This window comes from Rhipicephalus sanguineus, chromosome 9 (assembly GCF_013339695.2).
Source record: "Rhipicephalus sanguineus isolate Rsan-2018 chromosome 9, BIME_Rsan_1.4, whole genome shotgun sequence".
NCBI lineage: Eukaryota > Metazoa > Arthropoda > Arachnida > Ixodida > Ixodidae > Rhipicephalus > Rhipicephalus sanguineus.
Window position 1 is genome coordinate 120,269,826 of NC_051184.2, and position 16,257 is coordinate 120,286,082.

Sequence of the window (16,257 nt, forward strand, 5' to 3'; positions counted from 1 at the left end):
CCTTCATTATAGACCAATGTTCAGTGAAGATCAAGTTCGACTGTAATTATACTTTGAAGTTGTATGTCAACTGTGTGTTCTTGTTGCTGTGCTAGAATGCACTCTCAGCCAACGCGAAGAAAAATGGTTAAATCTATAGCAACTAAGCACTCTGTTAAATGAAGCGGCTAGTATGCCAAATAAAAACTTGCCTATGTCTTACCTAATGTCCCGCCATCAAAAATGTTTAGGGTCTCGGAGTGTATCATACAAGGAAACGCCTCATAACTTGAGTCTCAAGTGCCACTATCCTTATACCCGGAAGATAAAAAGAAAAAGCATGTGAGAGATAAGTAAAAAGAGCATATTAACCGCACATATGCACTCTGTTGATCGTCATAAAAGAAAAAATCTGCCATCAAAAATTCACATGAGAATCCAGTAATCTGCATACCCACCGTTTCCCGAGCTCAATTTCAATTCTCCGGCTACACAGAAAGCAGTGGTACTGCCAGTTCGTATTTAACAACAAACATTTTCTGTACAGCTACGTCCACTTGCGACATTAGTAGGTGTACGAAGAGGACACACTCAAAATATTCACCAGCATTCTTCTGCGCTGGACCATTGCAAATAGTTCTATGACATCAAAGAAAACTATATAACGTTGTGCACCACGTCCATTTCAGTCAGAGGTTTTTCACGATGTGTAAGACACGCTTCTCAAAAGCATGTTTGTTTAAATGCGAGGCGTTTCTTAGCGTACTGCTGCGACTTTGAGCGTATCTATCTATCCATCTATCTATCCATCTATATATCTATCCATATCCATCCATCCATATCCATCCGTCTATATCCATCCATCCATACCCATCCGTCTATATTCATCCATCTATCTATATCCATCTATATCCATCCATCCATCCATCCAGCCGCTACCACTGGGCGCTCTCCTGGTCGTCTCTTTAAATTAACTACGACTTTGCTGTCCTGGCCGTTTTGTTAATTGGATCTATGCCAACATTGCTTTGACATAATACTGTATGATAAACGTAAACGGCATGTCCTAAGTGCAAATCATGTCACGCATTTCCTGTACAGCAATATTTACCTGACGGTCTCAGGCGCTCGGGGCTGTTTAATTAAATGGATATATACCAAAATTGGTGTGACAAGACATTGCTGTGTGACGACCATAAATGACAGGTGGTAACATGAAAATCATGACATTAATATTATGTACGGCATGACTTACATGTCACACTCGTGGTGCGCTCGCGGCCGTTTCACTAGCTTGTCTAGTGCCAAAGTGGTATTGCGTGACGTGACTGTATGACGAATATAAAGGACAGGTGATAACACGAAAATCATGACATGCGTGGTATGTACGGCATGACTTACATGCCACGCTCGTGGTGCGCTTGTGGCCGGTTCGCTAGATAGATATACGCCAAAGTTCGTATTGCGGGCCATGCCTGTATGACGAACATAATTGAGAGGCATGAAAATATTAAGGTGTATGTCATGTATGGCATGATTGACATGTCATGCTCATAGTGTGCTCACTGCCGTGTTTCTCGGTTGACACACACCAAAACTGGAATTTGCGCGATGTGACTGTATGACGAACATAAATCACAGGTGAAGGAAAGAAGATGACTTTTAAGGGCTCATTTTTTTGTTTTCAGAGACAATAATAATGAGAACTAATTGATGAGTTCTCAATAATAAATGACAGATGGTAACAGAAAAATCTTGACATGCATGTCAAGTACGGCATGACTTACATGCCACACGCATGGTGCGCTAGCCGCCACTTCGCCAGCTTGACATGTACAAAATTTGGTATTGCGTGACATGACGTTGACGAACATAAATGATAAGTCCCAACATGCAAATCATGACATGCATATCATGTATGGCATGATTTACATGACGCTGTCTTGGTGCGCTTCTGGCTGTTTTGTTAATGGATATGTGCCAGAATTGGTATGGCATGCATGAGCGCGCGACGAACATAAATGAAAGGTCATGCATTGTATATAGCAGAATATGTTTCATTAGCATGGTATATACCAGATTGTACATGCATACATTCATGGGAACATGCAATATATAGTGAGGTAGATGTCATGGCATGAATGGTCTCATCTGCCTAAAACACAGACAAAGCGATGTGTGGAGCCCTTCGCTGGCTGCTTCGCATTACATCGATTCCCAGAGTGAGTGAGATCGGCCACATTTTTTTTTTCATTTTTTTTTATTTTAAGAAAGAACTGCAGTATTGTATTGCACTGCTTTTCTCTAACGTCTTGAAATAAACGTTGACCTATACGACTGACCTACAAGCACAACAAGCCCAGGTGTGCTTGTTGAGGTGCGAGGCTCGTTACATATCTAAAAACGTCACCTAAGCAAATCGTACGTCGAAATGAGCACTTATATTGATCGAAGGTTCCGTATCCCAACATTCTATTGTACTCGAATGACTGATTGCACATTTCGGCGGTGAAAGGGATACACAGCCATGCGAACATCGAGGTGCCCATGTGTGGTTGTCGTTAGGTATGAGGTAAGTTAAATTTCTAAAAATATGGCCTTACCAACGCGTAAAAATTCAGCACTCATGTTCATCGACGGTTTCGTATTAAAGCTTTTTTTTCTACGCGAATGAATGCCTGCACACTTTACCAGAGAAGGAATACAGAGCTGCGTTAATGTGGAGTTGCTCTTTGATGCATCGTCAGTAGAAGTGATATTGTTCCTTTTTCGGGAGGCTCACGGTTTCTTGTTTCTGTGTGTGCGTTGATGCTTTTCAAGATTTGACGATGTGGTTGATGAATACTCACACATCTTGCATTTATAAGGCCTCTCGCCCGTATGAGTACGTTCATGTACGCGAAGATTTCGCTGATGTGTGAAGGACTTTGTGCATGTCGCGCACTTGAAGGGCTTCTCGCGCGTATGAGTGCGTTCATGTACGCGAAGATTTCCTTTCTGTGTGAAAGACATTGTGCATGTCGTGCACTTGAAGGGCTTCTCGCCTGTATGCGTGCGGCGATGTACATCGAGACTATACTTTACTGAAAATGATTTACCGCACATGTCGCAATGATAGGGCTTCTCGCCTGTGTGAGTGCGGCGATGTGTCGCGAGCTGGTGGTTCGTTTTAAATGAATTACCGCATAATTCGCACATGTGGCTTCGTTCCCCTGATGTTATCATGCCGTGGTTTACGTGGCTGTAGGTACCGCTGGTATCTTTGTGCTTTCCTTCTTGTGTGGAGGCAGTAGCAATCCTGCAAGAGACCAGACAACAGTATTTAGTACGGCACAAAGATTGTTTTTGGGAGGGTCAGCATCTTTTTCTCGATATAAAGGTTTCCGAACAGGTTATAGCTTTAATGGGAGGGCGATTCGCCCAAACATGCTCCTGTGCATCGGGAACTTGTATTCATCCATCATTTCCTTTGTTCAGGAAAAATATAAGACTTGTGCATTTGATGGCCGCGGACGTTGAGCGTTGAAAAAAGAACACAGCTGTCCTTCTGTTCACATGTGTACAAATCTTCTCGTTCTTGATTGGTTGAGCAATGCGCACTTGTACAGTGCAACTCAAAGGGAAAGACGGTACATGCAGTTTGACGGTTCAAACAGCATTCTCGTGTGTCTTGTCAGAGGTATTGAGATTAAAGTCTCGAGTTGTGCTGCCGGACGTGTAGCTGCAGGCACTGAATAAGTCAGTGTTGCGTAGCAGTTATGTAGGGGCTTACAAGCGCTTTCTTTGCTACTTACTTATATGCGACATTTGCATGACTAATATTGATAGCTCATCTTAGCTGAGCTTGAGCTCTTACCTGAGCATATCCTGACAAAGGCACCATCATGTATTATGGCATGCTCCTTGCAATAATACGTTGAATGTTTTCATAACGGAACCAAATTTAGCGTGTGTAGCTGGCTATCTTTAATCTCGCAGTGAAAACACATTTAAAAGATTATGGCGCTTTGCTGTACTGCAAGATAAGCAACCAAAGTGTATGCTTTTCCGTCGTTGACGACTGCTGGTTTCTGTAGTACGCAACAAAACGTACTGTGGAGCTTTTCATGTCTCGTTGATCTTCTGTACGCTTGCGAAATTTTGCTGCTTCCCGTAACCTCCAAAACACTTCTCAGGAAATCTCGTGATGTGCATCAACGCAGGACTTCCGTAGTAAACTTAGTCACCTCACAAAATTTACTAAAGCAGACCACAATGCGTTCCAAAAATATTAATTAGAAGAAATAAATAGCAAACGAGCAATTCACTGGAGTGTCTTCAGGGCACTGTCGCAAATTAAGGCTATGATTATGTCTATATTTACGAGCCCTACCAACACGTTAGCGCCACACTACATCAGTTTTGTCCGCTATAGATGAATTCTACGGTGCAGTTTAAAAAGTCATGGCGTCATTTTAAAATGTTTCCATTTCATATACTCGCACATTTATCTCAGTTTGCTCACGCTTTCCTTTCATGCAAATACGCTGTGCTGGAAATTGCCGCTGATGTGGCGTTTTAGGAGTAAATATATCTATTAGTGGGTATTAGTAGTCTATTAGTCAGCAAGGAGCAGCAGCAATTTCTCGGTCAAAACATGACAGAGTATTTTCGCGCATCCTAAGCTTCATATTTAACCCTTTGTGACGCTATGTAAACAATTGTGTAAACCACTTGTACTTGCTGTTTGTATCGACTAGGGGCTACGGAACAGCCAGATACATTGAGGTTTCGATGAATTGAACCTCCTGCATAATAAAAAATTAGACCATCTCCCGCTAAAGGGGACCATGAGGCGATGCGACGCCGGAGCACTTGCACGATCGCGTTCCGTTGGCGTTCGTTGGGCATGCTACCGACCTCGCGTCGTGGAACGCGAAGAGGGACGCTACGCGCGTCGTATCTTCCATCTAGCCTGGCCGTTAATTCTCACAGGGCGAGCGGGGAACGCGGTCGACAGGCGGGCGAGAGGGGGGCAGCGTAGGAGAGGAGAGAGAAGGGGAGGGGACGCGCAGGCCCTCGAGCACATCGCGGCGTTGCGCAGGAGAGAATTTCGGCATGTCTAGCCGGCGTTTCAGAGGAGAGTGGAAAGGGGGAGGGGAGAGGGGTATGGGAGAGGGAAAGTGGAGAGGGGGAGAGGGAAAGTGAAGAGGGGGGAGATGGGAACGGGAGAGGGAAAGCGGTGAGGGGAGGGGAGAGGGAAAGTGGAGAGGGGGTGTGTGTGGAGAGGGTATGCGCATGCGCAGTAAGGGTGCTCGGCCTTAAGATACTTCGCATCTAAAACAAGGCATGAATACTTCAGAATAAACAGATATTTAATTACCAATTAGGAACGATTACTATAACACGCATAAATTAACATGTTACGACAATATTTTTGTTACAATAAAACATCGGAGTGCCTTGAAACATCGCATAGATTTGGGGCATTTACAGACAGTTCTTCATAGGTGGCGTCTGAAAGGGTTAATTGTCTTGGGGATAAGGCCTGGGAGTCTGCTGTTGTACGAGAAAATACATACACTGAAACAGGCTGCTTTGCCGAAGAAATAAGTTTTAGCCCTTTCCGCGACTAAAACTGCGTCGCCGATAATGTTAAATTAGGAATATTCCAAACAAAGTCTGTTTCTGGTATTTTTGACGAGCACAATTAAATTCCCTACAACTGCAGTCAACAGCGACAATATTTGCTTCAAAGAAGCCCTCTTGTCGACACGTTGGCTCTAGCGACATCCCCTTTTCAAAGGTTTATCATTACTTTATTCACTAGAATTCATGATATCCGGTTTTTTCGTTAAATGCGGCAATGCTGATCAATGCGATACAATTTGCTGTACAGGGGTTGCTCAGTGTCCGCGTATTTGGACGAGAATTCAAGATGTCAACTTACAGAGCACGCTCGAAGGAAAGCCATCTGTAGGAAAATCTGAGAGAAATCGCTGCGTTTTTGCTTCTTTCGAGAAAGAATTCGTTAGATCGAGTTCAGTGCCACGAAAACTTCGTTAATTCGAGTGGATGACAACCTTGAATCACGTGGGTACCTGCCGTGGAATGGAAATTTCTTCGTTAGATCGAGAATTTCCGAAAGTTGAGTTACGTTAGAGCGTGTTTTAGCTGTATCTGCTACACCACCTGGTGCAGGCGGCAAAAATAGCAGTTTATTAAACCTTTCTCAGTTTCAGTTTATTTTCATTAATAACAATATAGTACAACTGATATACAGACAAGGCTCCCAAAGTCAGTGACAGGACCTGGACACAAGGTAGATGTTCTACAAAAATACAGTCTAATACAAAGCAAAAGATACATTCACATCCGCAAAAATTTAATAAACTATGTGTGGACGCACGTCATATGCAAAGGAGCAAGGTAAATCCACAATCATGGCTAAATTACACCGCTACAAATTAGCGAAGAAACATTTAAAGTTGATCAGACAGTAAATTCTTTTATTGACATTTAAACGATAACAAAGTAGGCGACAATTTTATGTCCCCGTCCTTCGTTTCCCACAGCCGCTATTGTAGTCATTCGGATTTCGTCGCTCCAAGTAAAATATGAGATAGATAGATAATAATCGTTAATGAAATTCCCGGAGATGTTAGCCTGGTTTATCGCCTGGCTTGCTACTCCAAGTGTCTGGTGACGACTGTGGTGTACACAAACATATACACAAAAATAGTACGTACAGTCACAAACGCACATATATTCACGAAATTGTCATTAACAAAATTTCGGCAAGTCGAGTGTTCCTCAAGACACTAACAGCGCTTTCGTGTTGCGCATCGCACAGACGCTGTCTTGCCACGGGCCTAGAAGGTGGCGTAGATCCAAGCTCGAGCCGCGTTGCAAAATGAAGTGCTGCCTTCAGAATATGTCGTTCGGCGTCTTAGCGCGAACAGTCGCAGTGTACGGGATTTAAGTCTTCCAGAGTAAACGCAAACAGACTTCGCCATAGGTTTCTTCATCATCGATGAACATTCGGTGAAGCTAAAGCTTTGCCGTAATTATACCTTAAGACAATGCTTAAGGTATAATTCGCTCGCGCGGATACATTGCTCACGTAACGAAGAAAATAAATTTAAGGTTCTAGCGATAAAACTGTGTCACAAGAGACGATTGGCAAAGCTGTAAAAGACGCTCCTTTAAGCCTTACCAGATGTCCTTCCCAAGATCAAACAAAGATAAAAAACTTTTGCCGTCCCCCATTTGAATGCACGTTCAAACCTTGATTTCCATCATAACTCTCATCAGTAAATTTCCCGATATGAAGGAATAAAAAAATAAAAAATCACCGCCATATCCACGAAATGAACAATGTTAGAGGAGCTTGCTCGGAGATAATCGGGTAACCCGCGAATCTTCCGTACACATTCCTCTTCTATCATATATAGACTTGACAAAATTGTTATATATACATTAGCCCTCTTCGATTCGGTCCCCCAGTCTCTCACCGCAGGGTCTTGGCGGCGAGACCGTCGCGTTACTGCCTTAGCTGGGGTGTTCATGCTGCGGAGCGGCAACGAAGAGTGTTCACTGAGTCAACTCCCGGCGAAGAGAACTGAAGCGCGCCAAACGAGAGGCCCGGCCCTCTGTTCACTGAGTGAGCTCCCGGCGAAGAGAAAGGAAGCGCGCCAAACGCGAGCACCAAACGAGAGGTACGGCCCTCTAGCGGCCACCTATCTAACTAGCGCATGCGGCAAGCGTGGTGTGCGCCGCCTTGAGCGGCGGCGTGCCATCTAGTGAGCATTCTTGAAATCACCGGTGAGCGCAGCTGCGCCTCTGGTGGGAGCAATGGGAAGTAGTGTACACGTCGACAACGGACAAGGGCGAGCAGAAGGAGCAAGCTCCTAAAAAACGAGAAAAAAAAAAGCGTCAACAAGAGTGCACCTCGGCGTTTCTGGTGTATTGACTTTTCTCGTGTCTGTGCTTGCAGGCCCAGTTTTTTAGTATGAATAAGAAGGTCATGCATGTCACACATGTATGTCGATAGTTATAACAGACGATCGAATTCACACAAACTTCACAGCAGCAATTGGTAATGACAGCTAACAGAGGTTTCTGTGCGGATATTTCAACTCTGTTTCTCACAACACACAAGTGCAGTCAATTAGAGTTTGCCTGGAGGCATTTTTGGTATGGCTACGTCTATGAACACAGCTAGGTGTCTGAACAGGAAACACTGCGATGAATCTCAAAAATTCTTTTTGCATTAGACCACTATAAATACTTGTGGTGATGACGTTTATTCCCGTGATTCCAGTTAAAGCCGTCGCATCTATACTTAGTCCCGTATTAGCATATCTGATAAATTATTCCTTTCTGATTGGAATCTTCCCAACAAAACTTAAGGTGGCCAAAGTTACACCCATTCATAAGGGTGGCAACACTAGTGAATTAACAAATTATCGTCCGATATCTGTATTACCTGTCTTCTCAAAAATTTATGAAAAATGTATAAATACGCGCCTTATGAAATATCTTGAGAAATACAACATCTTATCACCGCATCAATATGGTTTTCGCAAAAATAAAACCACGGAAGAGGCACTAATTGATGTAAAAAGCCGCATAATAGAAAATATTGAAAATAAAATGTTCACGTTAGGTGTCTTCCTTGACCTGCGTAAAGCGTTCGATTCTGTTGACCATCATATTTTACTGTTGAAATTAAGCCGCTATGGAATTCGAGGAGTAGTCTCTGATTTATTTAAAAGCTACTTATCATCCAGACAACAATTTGTTAGTATAGACAGTGAAAAATCCGAGTATTTAAGCATAAAGAAAGGAGTTCCACAAGGGTCCATTTTAGGCCCCGTGCTTTTCCTTTTATATATAAATGATATTACAGAGGTCCAGTATACACCCGAAATTAAAATGTTCGCTGACGACACAAGTATATTTTTCACAGGCTCCACCATTCAGGAAGTAGAAGATTCAACAAATACATACCTCTCGAAACTTTCAGGTTGGCTAACAAAAAACAAACTAAAATTAAACACGCAAAAAACCAAATTTATTATGTTCAGGCCCATTAACAAGCGCATCAGTGATAATATAGTAATTTCGTTTAACGATCAGCGACTCGAACAAGTCAGCACACAAAAATTCCTGGGAGTCTGGTTTCACGAGCACTTATCATGGACACCGCACGTCAATAGTCTCTTGGCAGATCTAGCTCATTCTGTAGGGTGCTTGAGTAAGATCGCTTTCCTCCTCCCTTCATGGCTATCTAAATCATTGTATTATAGCATGTTTTACTCCAAACTTCTATACGGAATGCTTGTATGGGGAACAACAACTAAGACCAATTACGACAGAATATTCATCTTGCAAAAGCGCATGCTCCGTATAATAGAAAAATATAAAGGTCATCCCAAGGACCTAGACACTCAGCCGCTTTTTCTTAAACATGAAATTCTGTCTGTTAGGAAAGTATATAACCTTAAGCTGATGCAACACATTCATAAGCATAAACTACAGGATTCCTTCCCACGCATTGTATCAACAAAATACGGCTTCAGAAATTCTACCCGCAAAACCAAGAAAGCACGCACGAACTATGGCAAGCAGGCTATTGATTATAAGATTGTACAATTGCTAAACCTTCACGAATCGAATATAGACTTTACACTGAAAACAAAAAAATTTAAATGTCATCATAAATCATTTCTTCTTTCGACTAACGTCATAGTGGATCCATAGGCATTTACATTTAGGAATACTTGTATACTTAGTTGATTCCCTTTTTTTTTCTTTGCTGTGAACAATGATATTAAAACAGAATCGTTTGATTCCAATATTTTTTTCTCTTTATGAAAATTATATTCTGAATGTATATTATGTAGAAAGAAGCCTGTTTCTTGTAAAACATTTTTGTGTATGTGTGCAGAAGTAAGCACGTTCTGAATGTATAAATCTTTGTGAACGTATATGTATGAAAAAAAAACATGAATATGATAGCATAAAACCAAGTAATATCTCATACTACTGAAATGTGTATAATATGTGTATAATATGTCACTTATTTGTATATGTGTATGTTACTGATGTGTAAATGTGTATGATGTGGCACTGACGCAGACTGTATCAGGAGGTCAAGACCTCGTCAGGCTATTTAGCCTTTAGTCTTTGCCTCCCGCAGGGAAATTTTGTATTTTTTTTTCCTGCAAAATAAACAATGTTCAAATGTCCACAAGCCAGTCAAATTGCTTTACTGCGTGCGTCTCATACAGCCGTTTTCCCCGAGACGAGAGGCCGGCTTGTTACACGCGTGGTTTTATTCGGTTTTTGTTTTGTTTTCAAGAAAGAAAGGCGGTATTGTTTGTTCTGCACCGCTTCTTCCTCACGTCTTGAGGTAAAAGTTGAGCTACAAAACTTACTTATACACGCATGATTCCCTGCTGCTACAGTACGCGTATGCATGACACACAACGTAAGAGGTAAGTTAACAAAACGCTTAAAAACATTGCTGCACTAACCGCGCATAAAAAGTCAGCGAACATGTTAGTTGACTGTACCGTTCGTTTTAAAAAGAAAGACTGGAGTGCGCAGTGCGCAGACCGCAATGGCGTTTCGTTCACCTCGTTAAGGGGAACATGTATACATTTATTGTGTGTGTTCTTGGTTGATTCCACACTTATTTCGCTAGTGAAAGGTACACGCCTATATGAAAGTGAAGTTACTCATTCGTACATGACTGCTCGAAGTGATTATGAATCTTTTTTTTTGGGGGGGGGGGGGGGAGGGGGGGGGGACGACGCTTTCAGAGATTTCAGTCTCAGTACACGCGCTGAGGCATTTTAAGTGAGTACCACGTCGGGAATGAATGACCAGATATTTCGTATTTAAACGACTTCTCGTCTGTATGCGTGCGTTCATGCCTGCGAAAATTTCCCGAGTGGGCAATGAATTAAGTGCTTGTTGCGCATAAGTAGGGTATCTCGCCTCAATGAATACGGCGATGCCTCGTGAGATTCGAGCGATTCGAAAATGGTCTAGCACATAAGTCGCAACGATAGGGTTTTTCGCCCGTATGAATACGGCGATGTCGCACGAAATAAGCGCTCCGTGCAAATGATTTTCCGCATATGTCGCATCGGTAGGGTTTCTCATCTGAATGAGTGCTTTGATGTGCGACGAGAGTGGACCGGGCGGTGAACAATTTAGCACATATGTCACAACGATAAGGCTTTTCGCCCTTATGAATAAGACGATGTCGCACGAGATCATAGTTCCATCTAAATGATTTCTTGCATATCTCGCACATGCGGGGTTGTTCCCATCGTGGTTTCTTGACGTGGTTTACTTCACCACGGACACCGTCCTTGAGCTGTTCCCTTTGCGTAGATCCCCTAGCAGCACTGCAAGTGACAGGATAATGGAATGTATAATAGGTGAAATAATTGCTTCTTTATATCGCGATAGCAATTATATGAACACTCTCGACGTGTTTCTGCCATCGCCGTTGCCGTCATTTTTCGTATAAAGTCTAAAATGACTACATCACCCTGCGTATCGAATGTTCCACCCACAATCAAACGCTGAGAATGAACACGGCGGAAGCTAAGACGAAGCTAGCCGGCAATCTACGTCGCACGGAGGGCGCATGTGATAACAACACCCCGCTTGCGAGGCCTGCCGTCGATTGCTTCTCAAGGAGAGAAGAAACGCCCCGCCCGTCTTTCGTAAGGTACATGAAGGGACACCAGGAGAGAGAGAGGGGGGGGGGGTGGAGAATGGCAGCTGCGTTGTCTACAGACATTACAGACATCTAGAGACATTCGGAGACAGCTCCTAACCTTGCTGTGCTCTCAACGCTTAGTTCGCGTTTACAGAACTGGTAGCACGAAAATCCCTTCGGTTATATGGCGCGGCCGCATTCCGGTAAACCAGAATTTTCTTGAGTTAGGCCAGGTCTGATCCAATATAGCTAGCTGCCAGCCTTATACCTCGTATACGTTACAATTTGCTGCTGTCACATTCACTGCTTCGCCTTTAAGCGAAACTAAATATTTTTGAAGACAGCGTCATGTTTTTCTTGACAAAGAGCTTGACGAACAGAATATGGCTTCAATGAGCATCCTGTTTTGTTGTTACGTGATGCCATGCTTCAACAGTGGAACTCCGCGTTATTCACCAACGTTCGTCTACCACAGCTACCTTGAATCCCCATGTCCCGCTCAGTCTTCCGTCAGGAATATCTTGAGCCGAGACAGCGCCTACTCTATCTATAGAGGAGGCCCTGGCTGAGGAGACGCTTCCGTGCCGCCTGCGGCCTGGCGTCGCCTTCACTAATGCCCACAACGAGGACTGATCGACGGAATAGGTAATTCATAATGAATAAGGAAACTAACACTGAGTACAGTACACGCCATGACAAAGTGACGGGTTCCAGCAGGCTATGACGCGAGCACAAGAGTAGAAACGTAGAAGACTAAGGCGTTTCTGGAACCTCTCACTTTGTCATCATGTACAAATTGGCCGAGAAAATCGCACTTCTAAGTACTGACCGCAGGAACTGTTCGCATATCAATTAAACGTGAGTTGCCTCACGTGCGCGAGGACAGGTAATATGACATACACACACCTACAGTCGCCGTCACAATTCAACCACGATGTAGAACAGGGGGAGTAAGAAAAATGTTCGTGCTTGTTCCGAAGAGAACATTCCCGGGCACCTCGGCTATTGCGATTCCACGGCGACGTTTCCCAAAACGCACATCGCTGATACTACCACTTGCATTACGGCCTGCAGCTACGGCTTCTTATTACGGCAGCGTGTGCCTCGACTCCCCGTTGCGTAGAAAAAGTACCTCCCATAACACAACGGCAGACGTGCATTCTGACTCGCCTCTTAGTGGCTCAATTCAACCTAACTACTCGCCTCGAGTAGTTTTCCGGTGTGGCTGACGGCTGCACGATGTCTGCGCGGCTTGTTTTGGCCACTGTGTCCCCGTCACTTCTGATGGAGGTCGGATTCTGAGCACCAGCACTTCCGTTATCGCAAACATCTGTGTAGTAAAAACAATGTCCTTGGCTACTGAAGGGAATCGCCTCGAAAACATTAGGACGTTGCGTCCTACGAAATCATGAAAATAAGGTCTGAGGCATTCCTCTGGGAGAATGAGTAAGCAGCTCCACCAACAACGTTTCATAACGTGACATGCTCGATAACAGATCGTACAAACTACGTCGACTAAGAGGGCGATCATGAGTAACAGGAGTTCCTGCACTATTCTATACGTTGTCGTTCCTTTCGCGACACGTGTTCAACGGCTGTGGCATTGTCCTCTACATTGGGCATTGCGAAATGTGTTAGTTGGTTAGTCGAGGTAAGCGGTAAGCAGCACCCACTAACGAAGAAACGCACCGTCGAAAAGAAGGCATGCACCGCACCATCAGCAGCACACCATTGTGACATCGATTTCTAACCAAGCTTAACCCAAATCATGTTTGTTCAGTGAAAACTCTCTTAAATGGTGTTCATTCATTGCTTTTTTTTTTCTAAACTGTGTAATCTGTCATCACTAATGAAGGATTATCTCAGCCCTAGTATGAGCAGTGAACATGAGACTGGGGATATGACCTATGAAGGGGCATAGTACAGACAGAGGGGTAAAACAAGACTGAACGCAGTTACCGCATTGTAACGAGAAAGGAGACAGAGAAGGACCGCTTTCATAGAAGGAGGAGCCCACTGTTAGTAGGGAAGCCATCCAGGCGTAATGTCGGGTTGCTACACTGCTTTTGGATAGGGGTTGCTGTGATGAAAATCGAAAGAGGAGGGCACATACCGTAGTAGGAGTATGGGTGCTCGGCTTGGTGATACTCTGTATTCCGTTGGAAATTCGATGTGGCCCCAGATGTCCTACAGGTACAAGACGTATTGTTCTCATGATGTATACAGACAGTGATGACGCAAGTACAGGAAGGCTTTACGCCAAATGTATCAATAGGGCGGCGCCCCGTAGAGCCAGTTTGTATAACAGTAAACAAAGTGGCACTACCGTATTATTGAAAGCACCACCTACTGCAACCATTCGCGCTTAACATACGCACGTCATACGTAACTTCGCGAAATACAAATTTGCGACTTCACTCGAAGACTACAAGCACTCGCGTTAACAGCCTGATGAAGGTCTGTCAGGGAATGATCGTGTTTATCTCAAAGCGTTCATTTCAGAACATGGCGAGTACAAAGAATATTTTTTGCTTCTCCTTCCTCCTGGAGCTGATGTACGGTATGCGCGCTTTCAGCGCTACTTAGAATTCTCGAATCGGAAACCAGACAGGAGCAAGTTTTCAGGAAACACCTGCAAACTAGCCTATCGTTGTGGGTAAGAAGAGCACATGGATCACAAATATAATGAGCCATTTCACTCTGCGAAGGTGGATAACGAGCGATGCTGTGTAACACACGGCACATATGTCACAAAGAATTTTTATGAACGCTACAAACACATTCTATTGAAGAGTTTTAGTGCCGGGGCCCCACAGCAGCTTGCGTACGTGAGAACTTTCGTTCATTTGTATTCTCCATGGGTAAGGCTGGGGGTACAGAGGTACGCAAGGGCATACGTACGCGAGCTTCTTTGGGGACTCAGCCCTAAAGCTGTTTAATGTCTTGAGCGGTGGCGGCCGTCATCGGGACGGAAACCAATCAGACAAATTTATCCCTGATTTGTGCTGATTACTTGTCTTAGTCGGCGGATCGCTTTTGGGGAGGAACCGGCCACTGGTGCTTCTGGTGAACAACCCCGCAAACAAGCAAGACGAAGACGAAAAGAAGGAGGAGAGTGAGGGCGCCTTTCCGACGCTCTCTCCGGTCGGGAAGAGGAGGGTTGCCTCGGAAACCCTCCTTCATACTTCACTCTACCTCTCGGCGAGTGTCGATACGCGTTTGCTTTTGTTGTCGGCTCTTTCACTCGCACTTTTTAGGGCAGAGTTTTTCCGCGCGGACGCCATAAAATCTCTTAATCCTAGGCACAGACAGCTCCTGTGTAAGGATAACTATTCAAAGGCTGGAGCGCCTTTCCAGCCTTTGAATAGTTAATGTAATGAAAGGTAATGTACCTTACGGCGTTCCTCCGGAACACGGATGTCGCGTGGTGCAGTGGCGAACTTCTCTGGAAGGAATAGTTCTCTTGGCACTAGAATTCTGCCGCGCAGTGCCATTAGACCCTGACGAGTCAACGCGACTCCAAAGGCACTACTGATGTCGAATATTTGCGCATACACGCAGCATGGGCACGTCACTTGGCTGTTGTCTATCGCTTATCGTCACTGTCTCGCCTTTTGTGTGTATTGTTTCTTACCGTCTCGAAAGTGAGGTGATTCCTTGAAAGGGCTCACCTTGCGCTGTTTCCTGAAGTGCCTGGTCCTTGCACCAGGCTCTCCTGACTTGCACTTGACGGTGTGAGAGACGCACCGGTGCTGTCCATCGGATTCCAGGAAGCGGTGCTTCCGGATTGTAATTCATATTCATGCTCTGAAAGCACGGAAGTTGCTTACGCACGTGGCGACAGTACTTTTGCGAGGCAAAACTCTGTATGCTAAGAAAGAGTGCGAAACAAGGTGTTCGACTAGAAGGCATATGTGGAGTGTTGGCTTAGCACTCACAAAGAGGTGAGTCATTTGACAACGGAAAGCCAAAACAAGCACGGCCGTCCGAAGAACTTCGCTATGAAGTTGTTCATTCGCCCTCATAAATGACTTATCGATCTCAGAGAGAGAGAGAGAGAGAGAGAGAGAGAGAGAGAAGGCAAGAGGAGGAACGGCAGATGTTAGCCGGACGAGTGTTCGGTTTGCTACCCTGCACTGGGGATAAGAGAAGGGGGATGGAAGGAAAAAAGGAGGAGACTAGCACTGCACTCACACTTATACAGTGGTCACTGAGGCCGGAGTTTTTCTGACCTACACGACTTCAGCGCTTTGCGATTAGGGAACTGCGGCCTTTAGGACGGTTGTGGGCGAGCCGTCGTGTTTACTCAAGCGCAAAAAACACTGCATTAAGAACATCCAGCAGTTGCAGGGAAGCTCGAGCTGTCGGAGTATCTGGCTTATTCAACAGCTTGATTATGATGTCCGTAAGAACCTAAGAATCGCAAAAAATTCCCGGTCTTTTTCTGGTAAGACGTGGGGAGCGAGCACTGTCGTGGACTCGACTAACGTCTGCCGCGACCATTGCAGCCGCTGTGGACATTGTTGTGGCTTTGGCTATGGTTCCAGCTATGGCTC

General features: G+C 44.5%; 1 protein-coding gene across 1 annotated transcript; it reads right to left on the reverse strand.

Annotated features, from left to right (window-relative positions):
* Nucleotides 1–2,750: 2,750 nt before the first annotated feature.
* Nucleotides 2,751–15,461, reverse strand: LOC119405830 (zinc finger protein 239-like). The gene is made up of 3 exons (XM_037672661.2): nt 15,373–15,461; nt 10,986–11,144; nt 2,751–3,277 (listed from the first exon to the last, which is right to left on the reverse strand). The coding sequence occupies exons 1-3, from the start codon at nt 15,459–15,461 to the stop codon at nt 2,758–2,760; spliced, it is 768 nt and encodes a 255-aa protein (XP_037528589.2). The 3' UTR covers nt 2,751–2,757.
* Nucleotides 15,462–16,257: the final 796 nt, after the last annotated feature.

Bases quoted from the DNA above. Each gene is read 5' to 3' on its own strand.
- LOC119405830 (XM_037672661.2), bottom strand. From the start codon at position 15,461: ATGGACAGCACCGGTGCGTCTCTCACACCGTCAAGTGCAAGTCAGGAG. The intron at 11,145-15,372 runs GTGAGCCCTTTC...CGCACATCAAAG, and splicing joins ACTTCAGGAAACAGCGCAAG to CACTCATTCAGATGAGAAAC. The intron at 3,278-10,985 runs GCATCGCCGTAT...GGTCTCTTGCAG, and splicing joins AATCGCTCGAATCTCACGAG to GATTGCTACTGCCTCCACAC.